We start from the raw sequence: 24,486 nt of genomic DNA on the forward strand, positions 1-24,486 counted from the left end.
CCTGGGCAGATGAGCTTTGTTGCCTCAATGGGGCTGAAAGTCGTCTCCTCAGTGGGACTGCGGCGAAAAGCAGCAAACTGTACATCGTGTAAAACTTGGATGTCCATAGGGACGATGGAAGGCCGTCACCATTGATCTGCAGAAGCTGTTGACAGGATTTCAAACCTGGACTTAGAGCTATGAATCTTTATGAACTTAAGATTGTGTTTACCTGTATAGGAATGTGTATATTTGTTGCAAATAGTTGTGTAGTGCTTCCTCCTGTCACCTTACGATAAACAAATAAATTTCAAACGTTTTCAGTTTTTCAGCTGGAGCTTCCTCATGGTTAACGTTTGACTTTCATGTAATGCTGTTCAATTTCTGTAACTGCACCCCATTTCCATGTAAATGTCTGATTCCAATTGAGCTATATTTGTTGCTAACTTTGCATGCAACAGACCAATACTGAAGTCTTCTTGCTTCTCCCCTTTTATGTAACCTTACTCTTTCACGCATTCTACTATTCATTCCCTAATCTTGGTGATTCGCAGGTTCTGGCTCTTCTTTCTTCTACTATTCGTCTCTTTCCGTGATAACTTTGTGTATCCTTAACCTCAATCCTAAGATAAAAATTCTTTCTTTTGGTTGATAAGAGTTACTCAATCGCCTGTACTGTTACAAATTTTCACCTCGATCAGTTGTCTGCTACTTCAAACTGCTGTTGGCGAAAAGTCTGAGTCTTGTTGAATTTGGATGATTGTAGATTACCTGCGAAAGTGTGCACGAAGGTATGGTGGTGAAATACAGGCAGAGCGTAAACTCTTTTCCTGATTACAAAAATTTGTCTCTAAGGGAAAAAAATTGGAAATTTGTGGCAAGTGGCAATATGGGACCAAATTCCTGAGGTCATCGGTGCCTAAGCTTACGAACTACTTAAGCTAACTTAAACTAACTTACTCTAAGGACAACACACACATCCATGCCCGAGGGAGGACTCGAACCTCCGACGGGGGGAGCTGCGCGGTCCGTGACAAGGCGCCTCAGACCGCACGGCTACCCCGCGAGGCTTTCTAAGGAACTATCCTAGATACAGCTATACAGTTTGCTGCAAATTTTAGCTTAACTTGTAATAAAAGAGTAATAGTTCAAGTGTCCCTGTGAACTGACGAGATACAGTGTGTCTAATTTTTTAAAAGTGGTTCGGATGATGATTGTGACCGAAACGCGTTAAAGTGCATTTTTAAGGAAATAAAAATATAAATCGCGATCAAGATGGACAATTTTATTGAATATTAAGTTATAGATTTTTTTATGGGTGCACTTTCACATGTACTCCGTTTGTTGCCTGTAGAACTTAGGGGCGGTACTCCAGATCTCTTCTTGTTTTCACCAACATTCCTTCCGTTACCGCCTCTAAAGCATCTCGTATTCGTGACGTAAGAGTTTGCACTCGAGGAGAACTGAGCACTGTATCCTTAACGAAATTTCACCACAAAATGACAAGAGCGATTATGTGTGGTGGACCGTGCCTATCGATCGCCATCTGGAAAGGTTACATTCAATACATGACCTTAAGTGTGGCGGTGCCTCATCCGCGCAGTCTGAAGCGCCTTGCCACTGTTCGCGCTGCCCCCCTCCCCCCACCCCCACCCCCACCCCCCCGTTGGAGGTTCGAGTCCTCCCTCGGGCATGGGTGTGTGTGTTGTCCTTAACGTAAGTTAGTTTAAGTTAGATCGAGTAGCGTGTAAGCCTACGGACCGATGAAGTCAACAGTTTGGTCCCATAGGAACTCACCACAAATTTTCAAATTTCATGTTGTTGAAACCACTACACCTGCAGCAGAGATGGCGTCCCCAAATGTCTAAGTGATCTGTTGCCTTAAAGGTAGGCCCAGTAAAAGAAATGGCATGGACATGTGGCAGTGCAGCGACAAAAACTTTAAGCTAAGTTACTGTTTGTAGCAAATGGCGTAGCTGTGTGTAGCGTAGTTCCTTAGAAATACATTCTTCTAACTAGAGAAAGAGTTCATCCTCAGGCTGTAGAACTTTGAGACGCGGCTGATGTTGTGGACTGGCAAGACAGCCAATCCACAGTGACGGGTAGCCGAAAGGCACGCGTTTAAGCTCACGCAGGCTGGAGTGAGGTCTGGAACAGTTAAGGAGTTATACTAGCAAGAAAAGTACTTAGCTGCTGGAATACTTAACTTTAAACCATAATTGGTGAACATCGGTCTGACGGTACATGACTCACAAGATAAATAGCAATTGATAATGGCGCCTTGCTAGGTCGTAGCAAACGACGTAGCTGAAGGCTATGCTAACTATCGTCTCGGCAAATGAGAGCGTAATTTGTCAGTGAACCATCGCTAGCAAAGTCGGCTGTACAACTGGGGCGAGTGCTAGGAAGTCTCTCTACACCTGCCGTGTGGCGGCGCTCGGTCTGCAATCACTGATAGTGGCGACACGCGGGTCCGACGTATACTAAGGGACCGCGGCCGATTTAAAGGCTACCACCTAGCAAGTGTGGTGTCTGGCGGTGACACCACAGCTGATTCACATATCTTGAAGCACCTGACTGGCCGACTTGATAAGAGAGGTGACGTCCCCTATAAGAGAAACATATTACCGAAAGTCAGTCTTTATCGAACAGTGTAGGAGCGTAATTCTCGCTTTCCAGTCCACGAGAGATTGGTGTGCGTGCAGGTGCCCTTGTTACGTTGAATGGAAAAAATGTAGCTGCTTAGAATATGTGACAAATTTAGTGTTCGTCTACAAAGGGGCCATTGGAAACGGGGCAGTAAGTAGGGTTGGCCAAGTATGGAGGAAAATAGGCCGTGACCGTCTTTAAGGAACAGGAAGCCCGGATATTTGAGCCCACCCCCAACCAGAGAGCGACTACACTGTTTTAACGTCTGCGTCATCACGCTCGATCCGCGTATTCGATATAATTAAGTGTCCCCGCATCCGGCCGGCCACCCTAGCGCATCCCCGCGCGCATTAACGAGCTCGACCGTGGCTGTTGATTGGGAACGGCTCGTGTCGGAAGGTTGGGTGCAGTCTTATCTTTGCCAGACGCTGGAATGCGCCACCGCGCGCTACCAAGTTGGGCGACTTGCGTCCCGGGCCGGGCTGTGACGTCGGTAGTTTGCACACAGGGGCTGCTAATTAGCAGACGGGGGGAATGACGCGCGTCGCTCGGGGCCACGTCCACAGGGCCCGACTTCCGACTAGCGCCGCGGCGTGGCCCAGACAGCCGTGACGCGCCAGCTCTGCGCCTCACTGAGGGCGCAACTCGTCACGCGTCGACGTAAGACGTCTGTGTGTGGCGCGGATGCCGGGGAACGCCCAGACTGAGCCGCTAATGTAGGCCGGTCGCACCGCATTTAGTGACAAAACGCGTGACTATAAAAGAGCGCGTGTTGCTGCTCTTCACAAAAAAATAGTGCAAGATTGGGGAGGGGGGGGGGGAGGGGGAGGGCGGAGTTACTATTGCCGGTGACGTCCGTCTACAGCGAACCTAGAGCGCCGGCCGAAGTGGCCGAGCGGTGCTAGGCGCTTCAGTCTGGAACCGAGCGACCGCTACGGTCGCAGGTTCGAATCCTGCCTCGGGCATGGATGTGTGTGCTGTCCTTAGGTTAGTTAGGTTTGAGTAGTTCTAAGTTCTAGGGGACTGATGACCTCAGAAGTTAAGTCCCATAGTGCTCAGAGCCATTTGAACCATTTTTGAACCTAGAGCATACGTTATGACATTGTGACGTTTCTGTGGGGAAGCAAGCTTCTTTTGAAGAATCGGTATGCATCTAAAAGAAAAAAAATCGCTCTTGTGAAACACAGTTTGGTTCATGCTCACCATGTCTTTGGCGGCGGATTCCTCGTGTAATACGTTCTCTGTTGCCATGTAGCGTTAAAAATCTCAAACTTTCGGTGACTGCCTCCATCATCGTCGTCATAAGCTGGAGCTGATCGTTGTGAAACTGGAGACGCCCCCGCTTTTGTGCCCTGAGGTGGGCATGTGATAAACTGCGCATATTGAAATCACACCGTCTGCGCCCATGGATTACGTCTGCGCTTCATGATCAACGTTTCTCATAACGCCACCATTTACAGAGGGAGGACAAAAATGAGGAAACAACAACAATACAACACATTACCATACACGGTACTATGTAGGAAAACCGTCGGCGTTCGAAAATGGTTCAAATGGCTCTGAGCATTATGGGACTTAACGTCTGAGGTCATCAGTCCCCTAGAGCTCAACTAACCTAAGGGCATCTTACACATCCATGCCCGAGGCAGGATTCGAACCTGCGACAGTAGCGGTCGCGCGGTTCAAAACTGAAGCTCCTAGAACCACTCGGCCACAAAAGATTAGGAAAAGATAGGAGAAAGTACAGAAGAGCTTCGTATTTGTCGTAGGACTTTGTAAATACTTACAACTGTTCCGAGTCGAAAGTTTGTAAGGTTTGCAAGAGAACTGGATGGGGCATGGTGAGATCCCTCCGATTCATTTAGGTGATTATGGCAAATTTTTTGAAATTCAAAATCACCGAATGGAAAAAGTATACAGTACTGTGCTTTCATTCGCTACGGCATTAAGAGTAAATGCTATACCTGTAAAGCTCTAACGAAATGCACAGTGCAAATTATTAGTAAAAATAGAATGCTCTCATTCCCATCTTCCTATCATGAGGTTCTAGTTGTGAGTATTAAACGCAACGCGACGTCATTTTATATGGACATGAAAGGATACATTTCTCGTGTTTACAGCTTTGTGACGCGCTGACTTTGCAATAGTGTCATCGACCACTTTCCTTTCACTTATTCTCATATTTACTACTTGCTAATATCGCAGCTGTTTTACCTGGCTTACTGACTGTCGGGACATAATATTTTTAGAAACCAAAAATGCATTTTTCCCGGCTTAACAATTTCAGCCAGGAAAACTAAAAACAAATTCCACACGCGAGTTTTGCACAAGATACATTGTACTGTGAGGTGTCAGGGGACCAAGAAAGGTAAGAATGTCTCCGAACTGGATAGTACACTGCGCTGAAATGGATGACCAAGGAACTGGTTGCTCTGCCGTTCCAAATTATTCAGCATTTGCGTGATAACGCTCAGGGTAGCTGATCGAACTGAAGGACTCGTTCGATAGTCGACTTCAGCCTGGTTTCTTATGCATTACAAGGGAAGTTTTCTTTACGGGAGTTCAAAAGTTTCAATTTCAACCTGTTGTTATCAGGAGTTTATTACTGGTACTTAATCTGAACATTGCTACGAAAGGTATGTGTGATACTTGCTGTAGCACACATGGAATATTTGTGATACGTAGAAAACGAAGTTCGTCATTGGCAGCATTTAGAATGTGTCGAAATTATAAGGGCATATAAATTGCTGAATTCTGCCATACAGTTGTAAGTATTGGGGTTATCAGTAACGTTCATGAAGTGTTGAAATATGCCTTAGAAGGGTGAAAAACTATTAGGAATTAATCGAGCTTATGTTTATCAGTGGCTGTCTGTGAACAGCCTTAAAAAGTTTCATAAATGTAATTTAGTTAGACAGAAACAGTTATATCGATCGTGAATGTTGACGTCTTGTGAAATAGGCGAACAACTGTTGGCATTGTAGACCATGATTGTTTGTAGCTACCGTTATCGATCACCCAACGTGACTAAGAAATTTGTGGCACTACAATTGCTCTCTTTGCAAAAACAGGCAATCTGCTTTATTACGAGAGTCGATGAAACAACGATATTATAACATACACATATAAAAAAAACAACTACTTCAATGAGTAGTAAGTCAATGTGCACTGAAATATTAATAGTTGCCAACTTTACTTCACGTTCTCTCTTTGATTTGTTACCGGCTTCAACACTTTGAAAATTAAACCAGTGAGTTGTTATGAAGTAAACATTGAAGTGCACTAGTGGTCGTATATCAAATGTAGACAAATTGTTAAACTGAAACATATTGTTCTTAATACCTTGTAGAACTATTAATGGTTAATGTTGGTGAATGTATGCACTCACGCAGTACGAGACTAACTAAACTCTTGGATTGAATGTTGTTCATGTTAATTGCAGTGGTTTATTAAACACAAATTTACGAACTCAATGCACACTCTTTCAAGAGGAATGTCGTAAAATGTTGAATTTTTAGCGTATCTGCAGCCACATCTCAGCAGCTCGCAGCAGCTTATACTGATTAGTGTTTCATCTCTCCCACAGAGGGCAGCGGCGCCGGCGCCGGCTCTGGCGGGGAACACCGCGTGCCCGCCGACCAATCGGAGCCCGCCTACCCCCGGCAGCCGCCCGCGCACGTGCCGGAGCCACCTAGCGAGAAGCAGTGGAACTACTCGGGACTGGACCTGATGGGCTCCGGGGCGGCGTTCTGGCAGAACTACTCCGGTCAGTACCAGTACCACAAATACTTGCCGGCGGTGACGGGTACGTCTTCTGCAAGCGACGCCTTCCATACTTTCTAGAAGTCTAATCGTATCTATGTAGTGTCGGCTCAGGCCGCGGTACAGTTGAAGGGGACGCCGGAAACTCTCTAATAATAATATCTCACTCAATATGTCAATTAGACGTGACTATGCTGTCTTATTAAAAAAATTTTGACCACTGTAATTGAATTTAAAATTTAATAATACTGTTAACTCACTGTAGCTCGCAAGAGAAACTGAACACAGAAATAAAAGTTTAAATAATGGTGTCTGGGAATTTTGTGTGTTTACTACAATTACTTTGTAATCTAAAAAAGTATGTTCTTGGTACAGAGAATTTAAAGATAATTTGTGCAAATTAAGTTAAATTTGGCGAATCATAAGTAAAGATTTGCCTTTGAGTTTTTGAAAAACTCTAAAGATCTCTAGACAAAAGTTGCAAGTAACTGAGGAAGTAGCAGATTTCAAAACATACTTAAGTGTGGAGCGGTACGAATACATATTCAGACAAGAATATAGGATCACGCAAGAAAATGACAGCAGTAAACTGAAGTATCAACATAATTTAAAAGTATCTGAAAGAAACGTCATAACACGAAAATAATTTTCTACGACGGAAATTACAGCAAATTACACAACTTATTGACAGAGTATTTGTGCCATTATTAGTTATTTATTATTACTCACAATTACAGCATATTATATGGACAGTTATATTAGGCCACATAAACCAAGTATTTGTTTATAATGTGTTTACAGTAATTATTGCTACTTGTTACATATTAATACAATGGAAAAATTAATAGTACAAAAAAGCTTACTTCCTATCAATATGAAACTGCTGTTGACCTCGTAAACATGTAACTATAAGTACTATTGTTTGCACTACTGCTTGTACGACTACGATTGGTACACTTCTATCATCTGTTCCTTTCTAACGGTCACCGGCGTCTTTCTGAAGTAATATGTCTAAACTGTTGAAGCTTTCTTTGCGCTACTGTATCTGTGCCGAAACTATTCCGGACAAAAGCCATTATCCGCTGGTTTTCTTGAGCACAAGTCGTAACGACAACTACATTTCCACTGTACAGATCGATTCAGAATCCAAAAGGCTATGATCTGTCTTGAACATCATTTCTTTCAATGTAATGACTAGCTCTATGCAGCTAATGTGCCAATTACGACTGATGGAACAATAATCCGTAGTTATCTTAGGTTCAGAAGCCATCAATCGCCAGGAATGAAAGAAAATATATCGCAAGCCGTAAGATTAAAGGGAAACTCCAAGAAGGCTCATTCAAAGCCGACATTCTTTACTGCCAGTGAGGAGAACCCTAGTAGCTAAACGTCAATAGACAGATGAAGTCGTGTTATTATGATTAGTTTCAAATCTGTACTCAGGTATATTGACGCAGAAGAATGTCGTAATCCTGTAGCAACATAGCCGTTTCGGATAACAGGAAGTGTTGAAAACAACTTGTACAGCAACATGAACTTTACACTGGGCCCTTCACAGATGTGAGTATAAGTACATATCTCAAGACGAACGTAACCGATGTACATCGATAACATGTCTTTTCTTGTGATCTGAGACTGGAGACTAAATAATACAAACAACGTTTCGGACAGCTGCTGCCCTTCAACACAACGATGTAGTACTTCATAAAATTGAACAGAAGTATTCACCAGATTTGGATACGAAAAATTATTATTTCCCCTTTCTAAGACGACAAAACTTGCCGCTTAACGTAGATGTGATACGTGGAACACGATACTTTAAGGAATGAAGGGAATTGATTAAACGGTAAGATACTGTAGTGCTCAACATTAATGATAAAAGATTCTCTAGAATTCACGGATCAGTGACAGAAGGCTACACAAGGATGTGTGTACGAGCTAGTGAGCACAGTACATAAAAAGTAGGGGAACGCTTCTCCGTTATTTTAATTTCAGTCCTCGAGAAAGTCTTTCCTATTTAGTAATACGATGACATATCCCAGAGTAATAATCCTGTTTTCCTTCCCACTTGACGTCTGAAAATATTTGCGAAAAATGATACAAAGACAATTTAGCGGCTACGCAGAATTCGTAACTGACATCAGAAATTATATTTAGAGGTGCAAAAGGAAATGAAGTATCTGGGAAAGTTTTTCAGAGAATGTTACTGGGACTGGTCAGAAAACCAAGTCATCTGATACCATATTTGTATACAATCGTTTTCCTTTTGTTTCCAGCCTAATTAAAGGCTATGCAGTTTTGCCAATACAGTTGAAGTATCTCTATCTGTACGGGCGTGACACTAGCTCCTATTCTTATTCTGATGTCCAACACAGAGTAGATGAACGATTTTTCTCCCTCTCGTTTCTGTCGCTTTCTCACGATCTGGCTGCCTCTACTAGAGATACGTTATGTCATATTCGCAGAGGGCAAAATCTGTATGAGAAGCAGAGACTGGAATATATCCAAGAGATAATGTTGAGTGTTAAGTGTAACTCCGAGAGCAAGAGGTTGCCGTGGAGAGGTAGTCGTTGGGACTGCATAAAACTACACAGCAAACTGATGATTCAACAGCTACAGCATTCTGTTTACAATCAGTATTTGTTTTCTAAATGAGTACCGACAACCTCACTTCTCTCTGACACAACCTATATTCCAGTTTTACCTTCTTTTCCACACACTTGTGCCATTAAAATTTTTTTTATATCTGCCACATCATTGCCATCTATTTTTTTTTTTTTGCTTTTGTATGTTCTTATTGCATATGTTATCTGACGTGGGCGATTTATAACTGTCACTTCGGATTATGTATACTGAAGATGACACCTACGGAAAAACACTGCTACTATTATTTTTAATTTTCTTTTTAATGTCTGTCCTTGACCAGCCGTCGGCAGACAATATGCCAAATTTAGTTGTTGATTGTTGCTCGGGAAAAGGTTATAGTATGAAACAATTTTTTTACATTTGTGTCAAGAGACATTCTTTCATGTCCACTGCCATCGACAATTTTGCCTTGAACTATTGGCGATAAGAGCCTGTTCCTCTCAAGGTCCCTCATCACACGCCCGACATATTCGAGTTCCCTTTTCACGGTGGCCTTTACAATTTATAATTTTTCCTGTTCGTTTTGGTATTTCCTAGTTTGGAACACATCTACTCCATAAGTTTTTCAGTGCACGTCTATAGGTCCAACTCTCCCAGGCAGCTTTTCTTTCGTGGCCCGTCCCGTTAACGTGAAAACAGTCGTTTTGCTACATCAACCTGTTTTTTTGTTTGAAGTAATCTCTTTATTTCATTGGCAGAATCTAATTCACCCGGTCCTTCCTCTCCTACATACCATTATCAAGTTACACCACACAGAAAACCTTAAAAACTTCCACTTGTAAGCATTTTATGTGGCTTATATCAACATGTTACAAAACCTTGTATTCATATGAGTGGCATAATATCGTACATTCACAGATACCAGGATATGTATCTAGAAGGAAAAATTGCAATCAGCATTCGGTTCCAGTCCTGGTACGAGCGGTTAAAGGCGCTACAGTCTGGAACCGCACGACCGCTACGGTCGCAGGTTCGAATCCTGCCTCGGGCATGGATGTGTGTGATGTCCTTAGATTAGTTAGGTTTAAGTAGTTCTAAGTTCCAGGGGACTTATGACCACAGCAGTTGAGTCCCATATTGCTCAGAGCCATTTGAACCATTTGAACCTGGTACGAGCACACACATACAGTACATTACGTTAAAATACGTCAGCATACCTCTTCTAATAAAGACACACATATCGCGGCCGACGTATTAATACCAAAAGACTGTTGATTCCAGTACCAGTGATTCTTCTTTCTTAAATAGTCGCCCTGAATTGGCATGAACTTGTTGCTATTGCCAGGAAAAACTAGCATTTGCGCTGTAGCATGTTTGAATTCCTCAAGATAAATAAAGAGAGAGGACACAATAGGGCAGTAGAAGGTGCTTTAGGAAGGCGAAATTTTTTATTCTGAGTAGTTGGAACGTACGCCACTGATTGACGTATAATCCTGCATCTAAAGAACATCGTGCGTGTGTGTGTGTGGGAGGGGGAGGGGGGGGGGGGGAAAGGGGAAGAGTGTAGGGTTTATGGCAGTCGTAGAATGGCCGCAGACCTATCAGACTTGTAACATCAAACGCGGATAAATGTCGACGTCGTCTTACATACGGGGATTAGGCAACTCTTGCGTCGTCCTAAAGTCGTGTTAGTTTCCGTGGTCGACCTATGTCTCTCCTGTCATTCTTTTGGTGCTTCAGGATTCCAGTCGGTATTCATCGTCTCTCATTCTGTCGACTTGTTGTTCCAACCTGTCCATATATTCATTTTATTTCCTCATTAACAGCATATACAGTAAGCTCACTGCGGATGTTTCCATTTGTAATTAGATGTATTCTTGTGGAGCCATTCACTCTGCTGAAGAATCTCAATTCCTACTGCTTCTGTTTTACTGTCATCTTTCTCTTATTTATCCAAGTTTCGATTGCAAATAAAGGCATCGTAATTTATAAAATTTTATTTTTGTATCATCTGAAGATGTTAGTAGTTTTAAAGTAAAACTTACCGCTGTCGTACGCTTAAACCAACAAAATAATTTTCTCAAAATTGTAACGCTAGTTCTTGTATTTCACTCTCGATTCGATACAATAGTAATGATATCGTCGCATTCTAGTGTTAAAAAAATTGAACAATTGCGGCAGTAAATTATTATGACAGTTTTCTCATATCTGTTCGTTATACGGTGGATTTCATAAAATGGCCTAACCACCATGCAGAAATGCGGGTTCTATCGATATGACTGTTTAGGAAAGTATGCCTTTTCACTTTCATAGCATCACTAACTCTGATTTGCTTACCTCGCGTCTCCGAAAGTTCTCTCATAGTTCTCGTCCCGATTGGCTTCTTCTCCATGTAGGCGCAGGATTCGACGTGCAAACAACAAACTGTGCTAAATTGAAGTGGCAGTATGGGAGAAAATGCAGTGTTACGAAATAAAGTTAATGAAACATAGATGCCACGTGATTTTTACTCATTAATAATTAGCGGTAATCAAGAAGGTGAAGCGAAAGCCGGATTATGTTGATACATTAAATCAAATTCTACGGAAGCTGACTATGTTCTATGTTGTGAGCACCGTAACATGACACAGTCTATTGATTTACAGTATTGCAAGATGTTCAGAATTACACACGACCGTTCACCAAGGCACTGTGCAACACGACAAGTGATTTTCCGTAACTCGTTACGCTATTCCGTGCAAAGCGCGTGTTGCATTCTGTCCTATGTGACATAAAACTGCCGGCCGGTGTGGCCGAGCGGTTCTAGACGCTTCAATCTGGAACCGCGCAGGTCGCAGGTTCGAATCGTGCCTCGGGCATGGATGTGTGTGATGCCCTTTGGTTAGTTAGGTTTAAGTAGTTCAAAGTTCTAGGGGACTGATAACCTCATATGTTAAATCCGATAGTGCTCAGAGCCATTTGAACCATTTTGACATCAAACTTCTAATGAATTGTTACACACAAATGTTTTCAGAGGCACTCTTAACTGCGACGAATAATTATCCGCATCGCATTTCACTTGACCGTTCCTTACCGAGTTGTCTCGCTCGTACCCGGCTGTGTTTTCCGTTTACTGAAAGACACATCGCTTTTGTAGATACTTGTCACCCGGTTAAATGAATAAATAATTATTTTATCAATTGCGGAAGTCTCTGTAGCGAAAATTATGACGCATTTTGCATGGGAAGTCATTTGATTGAAATAATTCCTAAGGACCCAGCTGCTGAGGTCATCGGTCCCTAGACTTACACACTACTTCAACTAACCCATGCTAATAACAACACACACGCCCATGCCTCTTTATTCCAGTCTCTGATCACAAATGAATTCCTTAGACGATGACCGATTTCAGTCTGTAATGACCATCTTCGTATCTAAAATATATAAATATATACATCTAGCGAGCAGTGTGTCTTTTAACACAAAACAGCAATATGTATCACAATATACTGTCATACACCAGGGCAATGTACAGATAAAATATGGTATAACGTACCTGTTTTACACCATGTCCTAAAGTGATACGGCCGGACGAAGTGGCCGTGCGGTTCTAGGCGCTGCAGTCTGGAACCGCGAGACCGCTACGGTCGCAGGTTCGAATCCTGCCTCGGGCATGGATGTGTGTGATGTCCTTAGGTTAGTTAGGTTTAACTAGTTCTAAGTTCTAGGGGACTAATGACCTCAGAAGTTGAGTCCCATAGTGCTCAGAGCCATTTTTTTTAAAAAGTGATACGGCCATAATGGAATCGTCAAAACGTATAAATATGATCAGCATAGCATCGTCACATAGATTTAAAGTATGGTGTAGAATAGGGCACATCGTCCAAATAGTGATTATTGCCAACTAGCTACTGAGGTACAGTAGCATGCAGAAACCTGTTTGCCTACACCCTCCCTAGATTTCGTTACTGTGGGCTTGCTTATATGTAGTCATCATTTACGCAAAAACATAATCTGATAAAAGCACATTAGATAAAATGCATGTAGCAGACTTATTAAAATTGATGACTATCATAGAAACCAATTGTGATACCTTAGAAGATGAATGCAGTTACCAATGTAAAATTATTAAAAGAAAATATATGAAGAGTATAGGTCCGACCCTTTTTTTATGGTGAACACACCCATGCCCGAGGGAGGACTCGACCCTCTGGAGGGAGGGGCCGCACAATCCGTGACATGGCGCCTCAAACCTCACAGCCACTCCGCGATGCAGATGCTGGACTGGTTGCATTGATCTACAGTACCACTACGTCCATAAATGAGAGCATCTTTCATCTAAATATACAGTGTTTCTCCGACAGACTGAGAGTTTTTCCATTTCAGTCTCACGTACTTGGTAAGCTAGCGGCTGCGGTAATACGTAAAACCCGGGCAAGTCCCCTTCTGCTGGAGGGAACACCGCGTATCCCACGTCGCTTTCTTAATTTGCTCGGAACGGACTGGGGACTGCTAGGGACCGCAAGGCACGGGCAGTAATGGGGAGAGGTGGGGGGGGGGGGGGGGCGGTCCAGACGGCCGCTGATTCCATTATAAAAGGTTTCGCGCTTTTAATAGAATCTCCGCCGATAGGCTCGCAGTGCGCCGCGGATGAGCGCTTTTTGTAAGCCGGCCATCGTCCGACCCCGCACGCCGCGCGCGCCTAATTGAGCACATGTAGAATTTTAGGGCTCCGGTGCGGACTTGCATCTTCTCCCTGTTCTGGAGAAAATTAACGCGGAATAAAAAGGGTCGGCCAGCGGCGGAGCAGGGCGAGAGAACGGTGGTGTTGGAGGTGGGATGGGGGGTAGCGGTGGGGGGAGGGGGTATTTTCATCATCACTGGCCGCAGTCCGGAGTCTGGCTAGCAGCTGAAGAGGGTGCCAGGGATTACCGGGTCCACGTCTAATGGGGTCACACGCGCCGAACCGCGCCTGCCAGTCTAGGCGTAACCTCGCGCTCGCAGAAGACTGCAATAGACTCGGCGAAGTACCTTGCACCGTTCTAAGAATTATGTACTTTGGACCTATTGCACAAATTATGAGAACGTTGTTACAAATGTCAACCAGGAAAGGAAACCAAAATCGATAAACAATAAATTAATTTCTTTTTCTTAAAAAAAAAGAAGAGAAAACTTATTAACTCACATATCGCCAAAAATGGATATAGGAGCCCAAACGGTCTTGTATAGTACAGAGTGCATGTCAGCCACGAATATCAATAGTTGAAATGCGTAATTGTAGGTAGTAAAAAAAATGGTTCAAATGGCTCTGAGCGCTACGGGACTCAACTGCTGTGGTCATCAGTCCCCTAGAACTTAGAACTACTTAAACCTAACTAACCTAAGGACATCACACACATCCATGCCCGAAGCAGGATTCGAACCTGCGACCGTAGCAGCAGCGCGGCTCCGGACTGGAGCGCCTAGAACCGCACGGCCACCGCGGCTGGCTGTAGGTAGTAGCCCAATGCTGTAAGTGTTTGTCTTAAAAAAGAAGAAAAGTGTCATTGAATCCAGCTGACATTTAGTACGACCTTGTGAAACTTTTAAAACATAACTCACGTGACATTGCATGCAGCTGACAGTTACTATCGCACACACAACGCTAATGACATAAGGCAACTTACTAAACCTTCTCCTTCCCCATTTTTCATCGTAATTTAATCTCCCTATATCTTTTTTAAGTATCCTGTTTTTACAAGTATGCACGTACTGCTCAGTGTGGTTTCACACATTTTCCTATCATTCTCTGTTCCAGCAGTTTACGATATAATTTGCTTTCCTTTCCTCAGAATGCTACTTAGATCCGATTTTAATTTGTTTACACAACGAGCTTTATCATTCGCGGCTACTTTCTCTTGCAAGCTACTTCACTGACTGTAACTAACACCCCTTCAGCCCTCCCCCTCCGCGTTTGTTGCTTGTATTTGAATTTCTCACATTCCACCTTTATGTTTGTTACGTAGTTATCGATACGGCTCTACATATTTATGCCTGTTTTACATCATGTTCACGAGTTTTACAAATTGACAAGACAAGAGCCTGGAGACTGTAACATCCTTTTTTGTCAATACGTGGTTCTCCGAGTGAGTAAGCTCCTTTCTGTGCAATGTATTGTTTGTCGATTTTGTTTCTTTTCTGGTTGACATCTGTAAATATGTTCCAATAATTCGTCTAGGGGTCCATTCTTATCTAAAGAATACAAATTTTTATTATTCGAAACCATGGTGAAGAGATAATAAACCTTTAATTCTGCAACTGGTTGGTCGTTATTTTCCATCCTATCAAGTTTTAGGCTTGTCCTCTCTCTCTTTTTTTAAACGGATGTTAGGCAAGACATTGGTTTACCTCCACTTGCTTTAAACTGCATCATGGAGAAAATTGTAAGAATTTGGAATAAATAACTGAAAGAATTCAAAATACCGCCCTTATGGAACAAACTGCCAGCATGACAAGCTTACAGATCTCTGCAGAGAAAAAAAAATTATGGCGAATAGAAAAAGCACTAAGAAAGTTTATTGGAAAATAGAACGGTAAAAAAAGAAAATGTTTGGGAGCGACTGCTAAAGGAAACGGTTTCGAAAACTCTGCTTTAGAGGAGTGGATACATATAATGAAAAAAGGAATACCTACAAAAAAAGTGCTCATCTGATAAACTTAAAATATTAAAACACAACTGTGAAACCAAATCGCCTGTATGCTAATGAATTTCTAACATTAAATAATAACCTTAATATATATACGAGGGTTGGAACTTTAATAGTGGAAACTATTTATTTACAGCTCGTACAAAATAGATACATATTTCAAAGTTTTACTGACCTTCAAAGTAATCTTCAGCATTGTGTATAACCCGTTGCCAACGATGTGGAAGTCGTAGGATACTCTTAGCAGTGAAAGTTGTGTTGACAGTTCGAGCGGTGCGGTCTATTGCTCGACGAATTTGTAGCAGTTCTGAAGCGAATGCCGTGAAGTGTTTCCTTCACTTTAGAAATCGAGTTGAGCTCACGAGGGCTTAAGTCGGAGGAGTGATGTAGGTGGTATAGCACTTAGCAGCCCCATCAGTCAAATAAATCAGTTACAGCTTGCACTGTACGTGCTTGAGCATTGTTCTGCAAAATGATGGTCAGGTCCTGCAGAAAGTGTCATCACTTCTGTCTCTAAGCTGGTCGTAGGTTGTGTTCCAAAAATGAACTGCATTGAGACAGAAGTGATGACACTTTCTGCAGGACCTTACCATCATTCTACAGGACGCTGCTCAAGCACGTACAGTGTAAGGTGTTACTGATTTGTTTGACTGATAGGGCTGCAAAGTGCTATACCACCTATTGCACTGTCCTGACTTAAGCCTTCGTGAGCCTAACTCGATTTCTAAACTGAAGGAAACACTTCACGGCATCAGAACTGTTAAAAATTCGTCGGGCAGTAGATCGCGCCGCTCGAACTGTCAACACAACTGGCACTGCTAGCAACGGGTTATACACAATGCTGGTGACTACTTTGAAGGTTAGTAAAACTTTGAAAGACATATCTATTTTTTACGAGCTGTAAATAAATAGTTGCCATAAGCTAAACGGAAAATATTAGATCCTCTGAAAAATGTAGCATTTTGAAAATTAAGAAGTAACGATAAAATTTATCAGAGCATTGAAAACATATCCGAAACAATAAGGAATGGGAGATTATTAGTTTTTTATTAGCTTTTAGCCAAGTCCATAAAATGGATAACAGTAGACTCACCAAGCAGATCTTCAGATATCTTAGGGAAAAGGAATTAACAATCAAATGGATTCATGAGGTTAGGAAAGACTTGGAAGGAAATAAAGTAAGAGAGGAAGTATTGTTGCAAAGAGAGATTTTTAGGTAAAATATTTTAAAACTGGAAGGATTGCCATATGGCAAAAAGTTGTATGAAGAGGGGAGAAAGAAACATAATGAAACAACGGAGGAATACTGGAAGGAAAGAAAAGAACAACAAACGATTAAAAATTGAAATTGGAATTCGGCCCCAAGAAGGTCAGTAGAAGACGAAGAAAATCAAGGTCTTAGTCAAGGTTGCAGTCTGTCACCAGTATTTTTTTACATTGCTGATACGGTTAAAGCATGGAAAACAGAATTACCTGCTGGGATTCAGCTAAGTCAGGAGTAGGCTCTCACCGAAAGCCCTCTTATTCGCGGATGATAAAGCGATTTCAGCACCCCCAGAAGATCATCGTCATCTTTAAGATTGACGCCTGTGGGGTTGTTCCTTATTGAAGGGAAATCTGTCGCCCAACTGGTGAGGAATCTTCGTACATTCCTCCGTCCTATTCATAGAGTAGCTGCATCTGTGGAGTGAGCATTGCGTACTGCACATGTTGCCAACATCTAACGGGAAAATGTCTTGTGACGTTTGGCATAACGCTATTACTCACATTTTACTCAAAGACAGAAATTACATTATTACAAAAATTTGGCCAGTCTTTATTAATTAGTAACAGCAGTAGTGATTAAGTGTAGCTACTACGGATGCTAATCTAAATACGCGGAAGGAAGAACAGCTGCTCTTCATATATGTACCACGATGTCATATCACCTTGGAAGCAGTGTATCGTACGTTGGCGACAGAAATTCTGTTCTGCGTATCTGATTGCTCAGTCTATAATTATCCCTACTCTGTGGAACTATTGGCTTATAATTCGGCAAAATGTTTGGAATTCTATTAACACGGCATTCGTTGCATGTGCTATACCCATTCAAATTTATTGTTCCGTATTCTGATCCCGATAGGACCACGGTTTTTTTCGGTCCACCTTTAACGTAGCCTTCACCTCTCCGCGATGTGAGGATACGCCAGGAAGGACACGTCATTCGGATTCCACGTTAAACTGTAGGTCCTTATCTCGCGGTAGCGTTACTGGTGTAGGAGGTTAGGGACACGCAAGTTGCCGAAGTGTCGTCCGATTGAAAAACTAGGATCGCGCCGCTGATCCACACGAAATTATTATTATCATTTATTTTTAAAATATGCAGTTCCGTTCGTATATAATTACTTAATTTTTTACCCACTAGTTTGTAGCCTACCACGCAGCTTGGAAAAATAAAAAAAAACTCATCTCAGAACCTTCTATTTTCCTCTCGTGTAATCTAATAATTGTACACTTCTCAGTTCCACCTTGTAGAACGTTATGTGTGTTAATTTCTGAATTTTCCCCCTTAATGTCCTGTTAATTATACAGCACATTATTCAAAAGTTGGTTATTTTCGTGATAATCTATATAATCTCGCAGTGAGATAAATTATACCCTAAGTAATTCAAAATGCCTACTTTTGCTATGACTTTGTCATTTATACCTATTTTAGACGTCGAATGTTGTTTCCCATGGCAGGCTATCACCACGCATTTTGTTACTGATATCTTCAGTTCAAAATGTTTTCCAATTTATAAGTTACTGATATCAGATCGTCTTCTGAACCTAAATAACCTCCTTTGCGGTTAAAAAGGTGTAAACACATTTTCCACTTTTAAAATAATTTATCAAGGTATTTTGCCACTCCAGAGTGACTGCTTCTACTACGGACACCGCTTTGTAAGGCTGATGCCACAGGACATTTATGTTACACATCCTGATGTACGACGTATCTTCCTTGCTGGTAGTTGTTCTCTCAAAGATGATGACCTGTGGGAATCCGATCACTGACTAAACGAACTTTCTGAAAAATATAACAGCAAGATCTCGCCCACAAAAACTGAGATCACGACATTTCGAAGGAAAGACGCTAATAGATAGGAAATCTGGATTGAGAACGAACTGTTAGGATACGTAACACACTTAATATGCCTTATACTTCATCTACCCTGGGTTTAATGTCATGTACACTTCCCCGAGACTCTGAAGAAAAGGTTCAACCTTCCTCTTATATGGGTCGCACAGTACGCAGCTACCCTGGGAAGAGACAACAGAAGAGAAAAACAAATTTCTGTAAAACAAAGAGTCTCCCATGGGAGCGAGACACGGGTACTAAAACGCGGAGATGAATACCAAATCCTACCAATAGATTCCTTTGTGCAGTCGGCAGCTGCTTTAAAGAGACCCCATAAGAAATGGGGATATCAGAATACAACTTGACACCAATCTGTAGCAGACTAAATTAATGAATATGAAAACCTACGATGAGAATGGACGAAAATGCGTGCGTAAATTAGCTATACGTTATGAATTTCACCTTGACGTTGTGTGGAAAGTCCTCAAATCGGAACGGCCAGACCTATGAACAAGAAGAAAAAGAATGATGATGACAATGTTTCTTTATTGCTCCACTGTTCTTTCAAGCGACCAAGCTAATTATGAGACCGGAGGAACAACAATGTGTTTTCATTCTGCTGTAAATCTGTGTCATCCTAAGAACGGATAGTCAGCGTTGTTTCTCTGTTTGCGTTATTATTTCGTGTAAAGAATTCCTTATGTTACACCACTCTGTACACGGGAACCATTCCAGAGCTAATAGAAAACCGAAAATATCATAACTATTATACTAAGTCATACGCACAACGTAGAGGTCACATGCCAAAAATATTTTTTTTAGCTATGGATTGAGAAAATAAAAATTGAGTTCTCTTCCAGATGAGTGAATGTTCGAATAAAATAAAAATACATGTCATGCACTCGGGAAATGTAATTTTATGTGTCTGTGATGTAACGTGGAGAGTAAATTATTTTTGTACATTTGTTATAAGACATTCGTAATTATGACTATTACTTTTATGTTTTATTTAATTACTTTCAATTTTTAATTTGAAAAGAAAGCCTCACGGACCAAAGAACACGGGCGACAATCGTGTCTGAGTAGATTTACACTAAAAAATGAGTTGTATTTTAGTAAGCTGTGGAATCTTTGCCCTATATTTTCCGTGTGAAACGGTCTTCAGCTGCACACATTTATGTTACAAATCATTCTTTTTTTCTCTGGACTCCTTTCCAGTTTGCTCTAGACCTTCGATGATAAACATAAAAAATTTGAATTATTCTACTGAATTTTTTTAAGTACCCATAGTAGATTACTCTTCTACTTCTCATATCGTATGTAACTAACTCCTTCTTCCTCTTTGTAAATCTCAGCTCAGTTTTTTTTATATAAATACAGCACTCCTATTTACTTACGTTCAAAATATTTGTGAGTGATTTTCCTTTCTTCTCCCTCCCATTCAGTGCCTCTTACTCAGACCGTACTGAAATGCGCTCCAGTTGGATTACTCTGTGATAGTATATTTATTGTGCTGGTCTCTAGCAGGAATTATTGTTGTGGCATACATTCCAGCAGCTGAGTCGTTTGCTTCTCCATATTCCTCACTGTAAATCACTAACCTCCTACTGAAAAGAAAAAAAGAATCGTGATTAATAATGCTCAGTAATTTCTTTAAGGTACAGTGGATATAGATTCCAGCGTGATTGTAAATTACATAAATTAACTTAAAGTTGTGGATATAGAGATCCGCTACAAGGGGACAAAAAAACTATTCTTCCGGAAAAATGTGTATTCTAGGCATAATGCAGTGCTTCAGTAGGCATGCAATATTTGGATCGAGTTTATATAGTTTTACTTTTCTCCAAAGGTACAAATAATACTTAGTGAAACCCGAAAAATTATTCTGTAACATGTTAATTGCGTCATTTCATCTGCCTGAAAAATTATTTCACACTGTCCATCACTTGTTTTAGTGTACAGATATCTAAATGTAGAGTAAAAACAATGCGATTACTGTACTGTATTTACTGCAAAGCACCACGCTTTTGAGTGGTACATTTAAATTCTCAAGTCTCTAAAACTTTATCGTAACCATATCTTGGCCTGGTAATAACTTCTAAAAGGCAAAAATATTAATTATATTTGTTACATATTAATTATCACAGTAATTTTTTTCGTAGGTATTAAAGAATGATAGCCGTTAGGATAGTAGCAAAATTTATAGAATCATTCCCCTCAAAATTTTTAGTTCAGCCATCGGATATGGCGTAATGGCAAGGAACAGAGCAGACTTTTGTCTTAGCAACGAAGTCAGGTACTCCATTTAGGACTTTACAACTCACGAAGTGAATAAAAGTGCGTTGAGGTAATTAAGAAATGCGTTTAATGTATCGTTGTGGCTCAGCAATCTTCAGGCAGCTGTTATAAGAGTGACGCAGTCGTAAACATGATGTTGAAATATTTTTAGTCGAAGTTAATACAGTAGTATTCAGTTATTGAGCTCAGCAAAACCAGTAGTTAAAGGTATAGTAGGTATTTATTCCTTATTTAAACTGCTTAAGAAGGCATAGAGGCATATAAATTCAGGAAAATGCAATCTCCATGTTTGGTACCAAGAGGGCTTTCACACCGAAAATCTACTCTAACGTCAGGCGTATGAGCCAATAGAAGGGTCTGAACTGTGACATACGTTTCTACGAAGTCACGCGGCGATGGATCCTTTGAGTTTTTTCAACAAATTTGCATCGCTCATTGCTGGTTCGGTTTCTACGTAGAGGTGACGAAAACCATAACAAGGAAACATAGTAAACTTCTAGCAAATAGCTCGTGAATGTGTACGAATGTAATAGTACGATATCGTCTGTGTCACTAGATGAAATCTTCGCGGATGCACGTTGAAGTAAATAATGATCTATAAGAGACATGCAACACTGAGCATGTAAAAAAGAAAGGAACCGTAAGAAAGAAAACGGTGAATCAGTGACATACTCCACAACACGCTGTGTGTTGGTACCGAAGTTCTTGTTGTATTAGTTTTTTTAATTTGTTTCAGTCTTATTTTGTGTCTCGGGCAAATATGTAGGAAGTATATGGTTACAAGAAATGTGCTGAAGTTTTCGCATAGCCGGATTTCGCCAACCTACGTCCTTTGCCAGAATTTAGTAAAGTGTCAGACTCTCTTACAGCTACACGTTGGAATGATAACTTAAGACGTTGGAAGGAGAAAAGGCAGAATCCTTTGAAATGTTACACTATACACAATGGCTACTAAAAATCCAGTCACTGATGAAAGCACGGACGGAAAAAATAACTGACAGATAGGGAGCGGGAAAATGTTCACGGAAAGCCCAAGTGGAAAATATAACACTGCGAGTCATTATCTTGCAGCTGCATCGTTCTTTCCTTACAAGGAAGAAAATTTTGGAAGAGAACGAAGTCCAGATAAAACGCCACAACTTGTTGAACAATGAGTTGCAAGCAGATATAGTTCCTATAGATGAGGAAGCAGAAGGTGCGATAGAAAAGAAATCGACATTACGTTACATCATTTTGGACCTTTCGTTCTACGTTTAAATTGTTGTTCACTTTACACTGAATTCCTACAATGAGAAATTTTTAAAACGGAAAGATGACTTTTTCAGTAATGAAAGTTTGAGTATTAAACCCCAAATAATTGTCAAACGCGCTGAAAACTTGTTGTCGAATATGAGTGTTCATTCATCATGAGTAATTACAAAAAATGGGGAATCAGTCTTTGTCATCAGCAAGGAATCTTTCAGTCTCTATAGAAACACTAAACTCTTACCGCCGATTATGATTTCAAACGCTTAAGAGTGCAACGGCTTTTTTTTTTGTTTTATCATCACGATGGTTTTGGTGTATAACGGGTCTTCTTACAACAATTCCACGTGCTTCTGAGTATTCACCTTACCATAGCGCTCGAAGTTCAAAACGGCCAGTGAGGAAATGTATTTTCGGACTTGGCTCTAGTAACTGTGAAAATAAGACCTAAAACTAAACAACAGCTCTTTTCTGTATCGTGGGTCACATTCCGATATTTTTTTATGTCCGCTGTAAAGTTGTCTGTCGGTGACAATTATAAACGTGTGTGTGTGTGTGGGGGGGGGGGGGGGGTCGCTATGGGACACTCACAACGTCCGGAACAATGGGACAGCAGACATATAGCCAACTATGAATAAAACAACAACATAAATGATGAGAGTCCTTATTATAATAATTGCGAGTGGCTCACATTCCATGTTAGTTGAGTAACATCGTAGGGAGAAAGGTGTCAAAGAGTGTCAGTCACTCATTTTCACCGCCGACGTCTTCCTTAAAACTGTTTATCCCGTCACTCACGTCTATATGCCGGTTTCGCAGGCGTTTCGCTTCCTGCATTTCTGGTGCAACAGTTTTGAAAGTTCGCACATTCTAATCGGGCAATAAATCTTGTTTCCAGACAAATAAAAATTTTCAGTGCAGCAAATTTCCGTTCTGCACTCTAGTATGCGATGTTTCTTTGCCTTGCAGTAACCTAAAATATGACGTATCTAGAAACATGACAAGTTCTGTGTGCACAGGTGCTCGTAACGAATAACGAGGTTTCAGAAGGCGGGTGGAGGTGGGACATGGGAGAGAGCAACTATTATGATCACTAAGTGGAGAACGAGGGAACTCTCAAAAAGAAACTTCGCCCACGGAGTGTAAGGCATGTGTCGTTAATCTTTCATTTATTACTACATAAATATTTACCACCACTTACACATTTTTTAGGTCGTGGGGATGTATCTTGAAGCCCAAGTGTACGAAAGACCTGCAACCTGTTCTCTTAATAGTATCCGATTTTGTGTGACAATGAATTCGTTGTGGACACCTGTAATTTTGTCATCACTTACGGGACGCGGAAAATTACATTCGCCAGAATTTGAGTAGACCGTGGCCGATGTTTGGGTGTCGCCGGAAGGCGGAATGCCTCAGAATGAGTTTGATTGGCAGGTGTTTCAGATTAACGCCCTCGAGTGGTGTCCATCTGGCTCATTAACGATTTAGTCTTCTACGAGATACATTGTATGTAACAGCTAATTTACGGTGTCTTATACTTTAGCCGCAAGAGACTTGAGAAACATCGATAGCTTCGGAGAGCGTGCAGTGAGTCCATACTGCCTGTTACAACACAGTTTTATTTTTAGTTAACAACCGCAAGCAACTGTCACAGCTCACATATTTCGACGGTTACAGCATTATTGATAGCATGTCCCGTTGAGAGTCTTGATCCGTCTAGGGACCTCATCTTCAGTAACCTTCCGTCCGCAGACGAATCAGGAGCCGCAATAGGATTGGCCATCTGAAGATAACATAATTGCCAAAACAATACCTGTAACAGTTGTTTACGGTTGCGACTGATTGTGCAATAACCTAAAATACGCAGTGCCATCGTGTAGTTAATTTAAATAGTTCACAACCGTGTTATTTCATGTTATTCCTTCATTTCATATGCGCCCTATTTATCTTCTCTTATTCTCATGTCACAGTTTTCCTGCTGCGTGAGTTACTACTTGTATCGTGCATAGTAATAGAAACAGTAATACATATTGGCAGAGGTCGATTTAAGCAACATTGGAAATTTCTAGGCATTGTTGTGTTGGAGATGGTAAGCCGCTGTCTTCTTCCGCAGTGTGAAAGAGCCCCTAGTAATTCCTGACGAGGATCCGCTGTTTAACGCTGTGGAACGGTGCGATTTGGATTTAGTTAATGCGCAGAGCAAAC

The 24,486-nt window shown here is 41.3% G+C and overlaps 1 protein-coding gene across 1 annotated transcript in view; it reads left to right on the plus strand.

Moving 5' to 3' along the window:
- The first annotated feature begins 4,459 nt into the window (after window positions 1–4,459).
- Window positions 4,460–24,486, plus strand: part of LOC126416868 (uncharacterized) — a 79,400-nt gene continuing 59,373 nt past the window's right edge. Inside the window, exons 1-2 of the mRNA XM_050084752.1 lie at window positions 4,460–4,469; window positions 6,215–6,433. Of these exons, the coding sequence (XP_049940709.1) occupies window positions 4,460–4,469; window positions 6,215–6,433 (229 nt within the window). The remainder of the gene's footprint in view (window positions 4,470–6,214; window positions 6,434–24,486) is intronic.

This window comes from Schistocerca serialis, chromosome 8 (assembly GCF_023864345.2).
Source record: "Schistocerca serialis cubense isolate TAMUIC-IGC-003099 chromosome 8, iqSchSeri2.2, whole genome shotgun sequence".
Lineage (NCBI taxonomy): Eukaryota > Metazoa > Arthropoda > Insecta > Orthoptera > Acrididae > Schistocerca > Schistocerca serialis.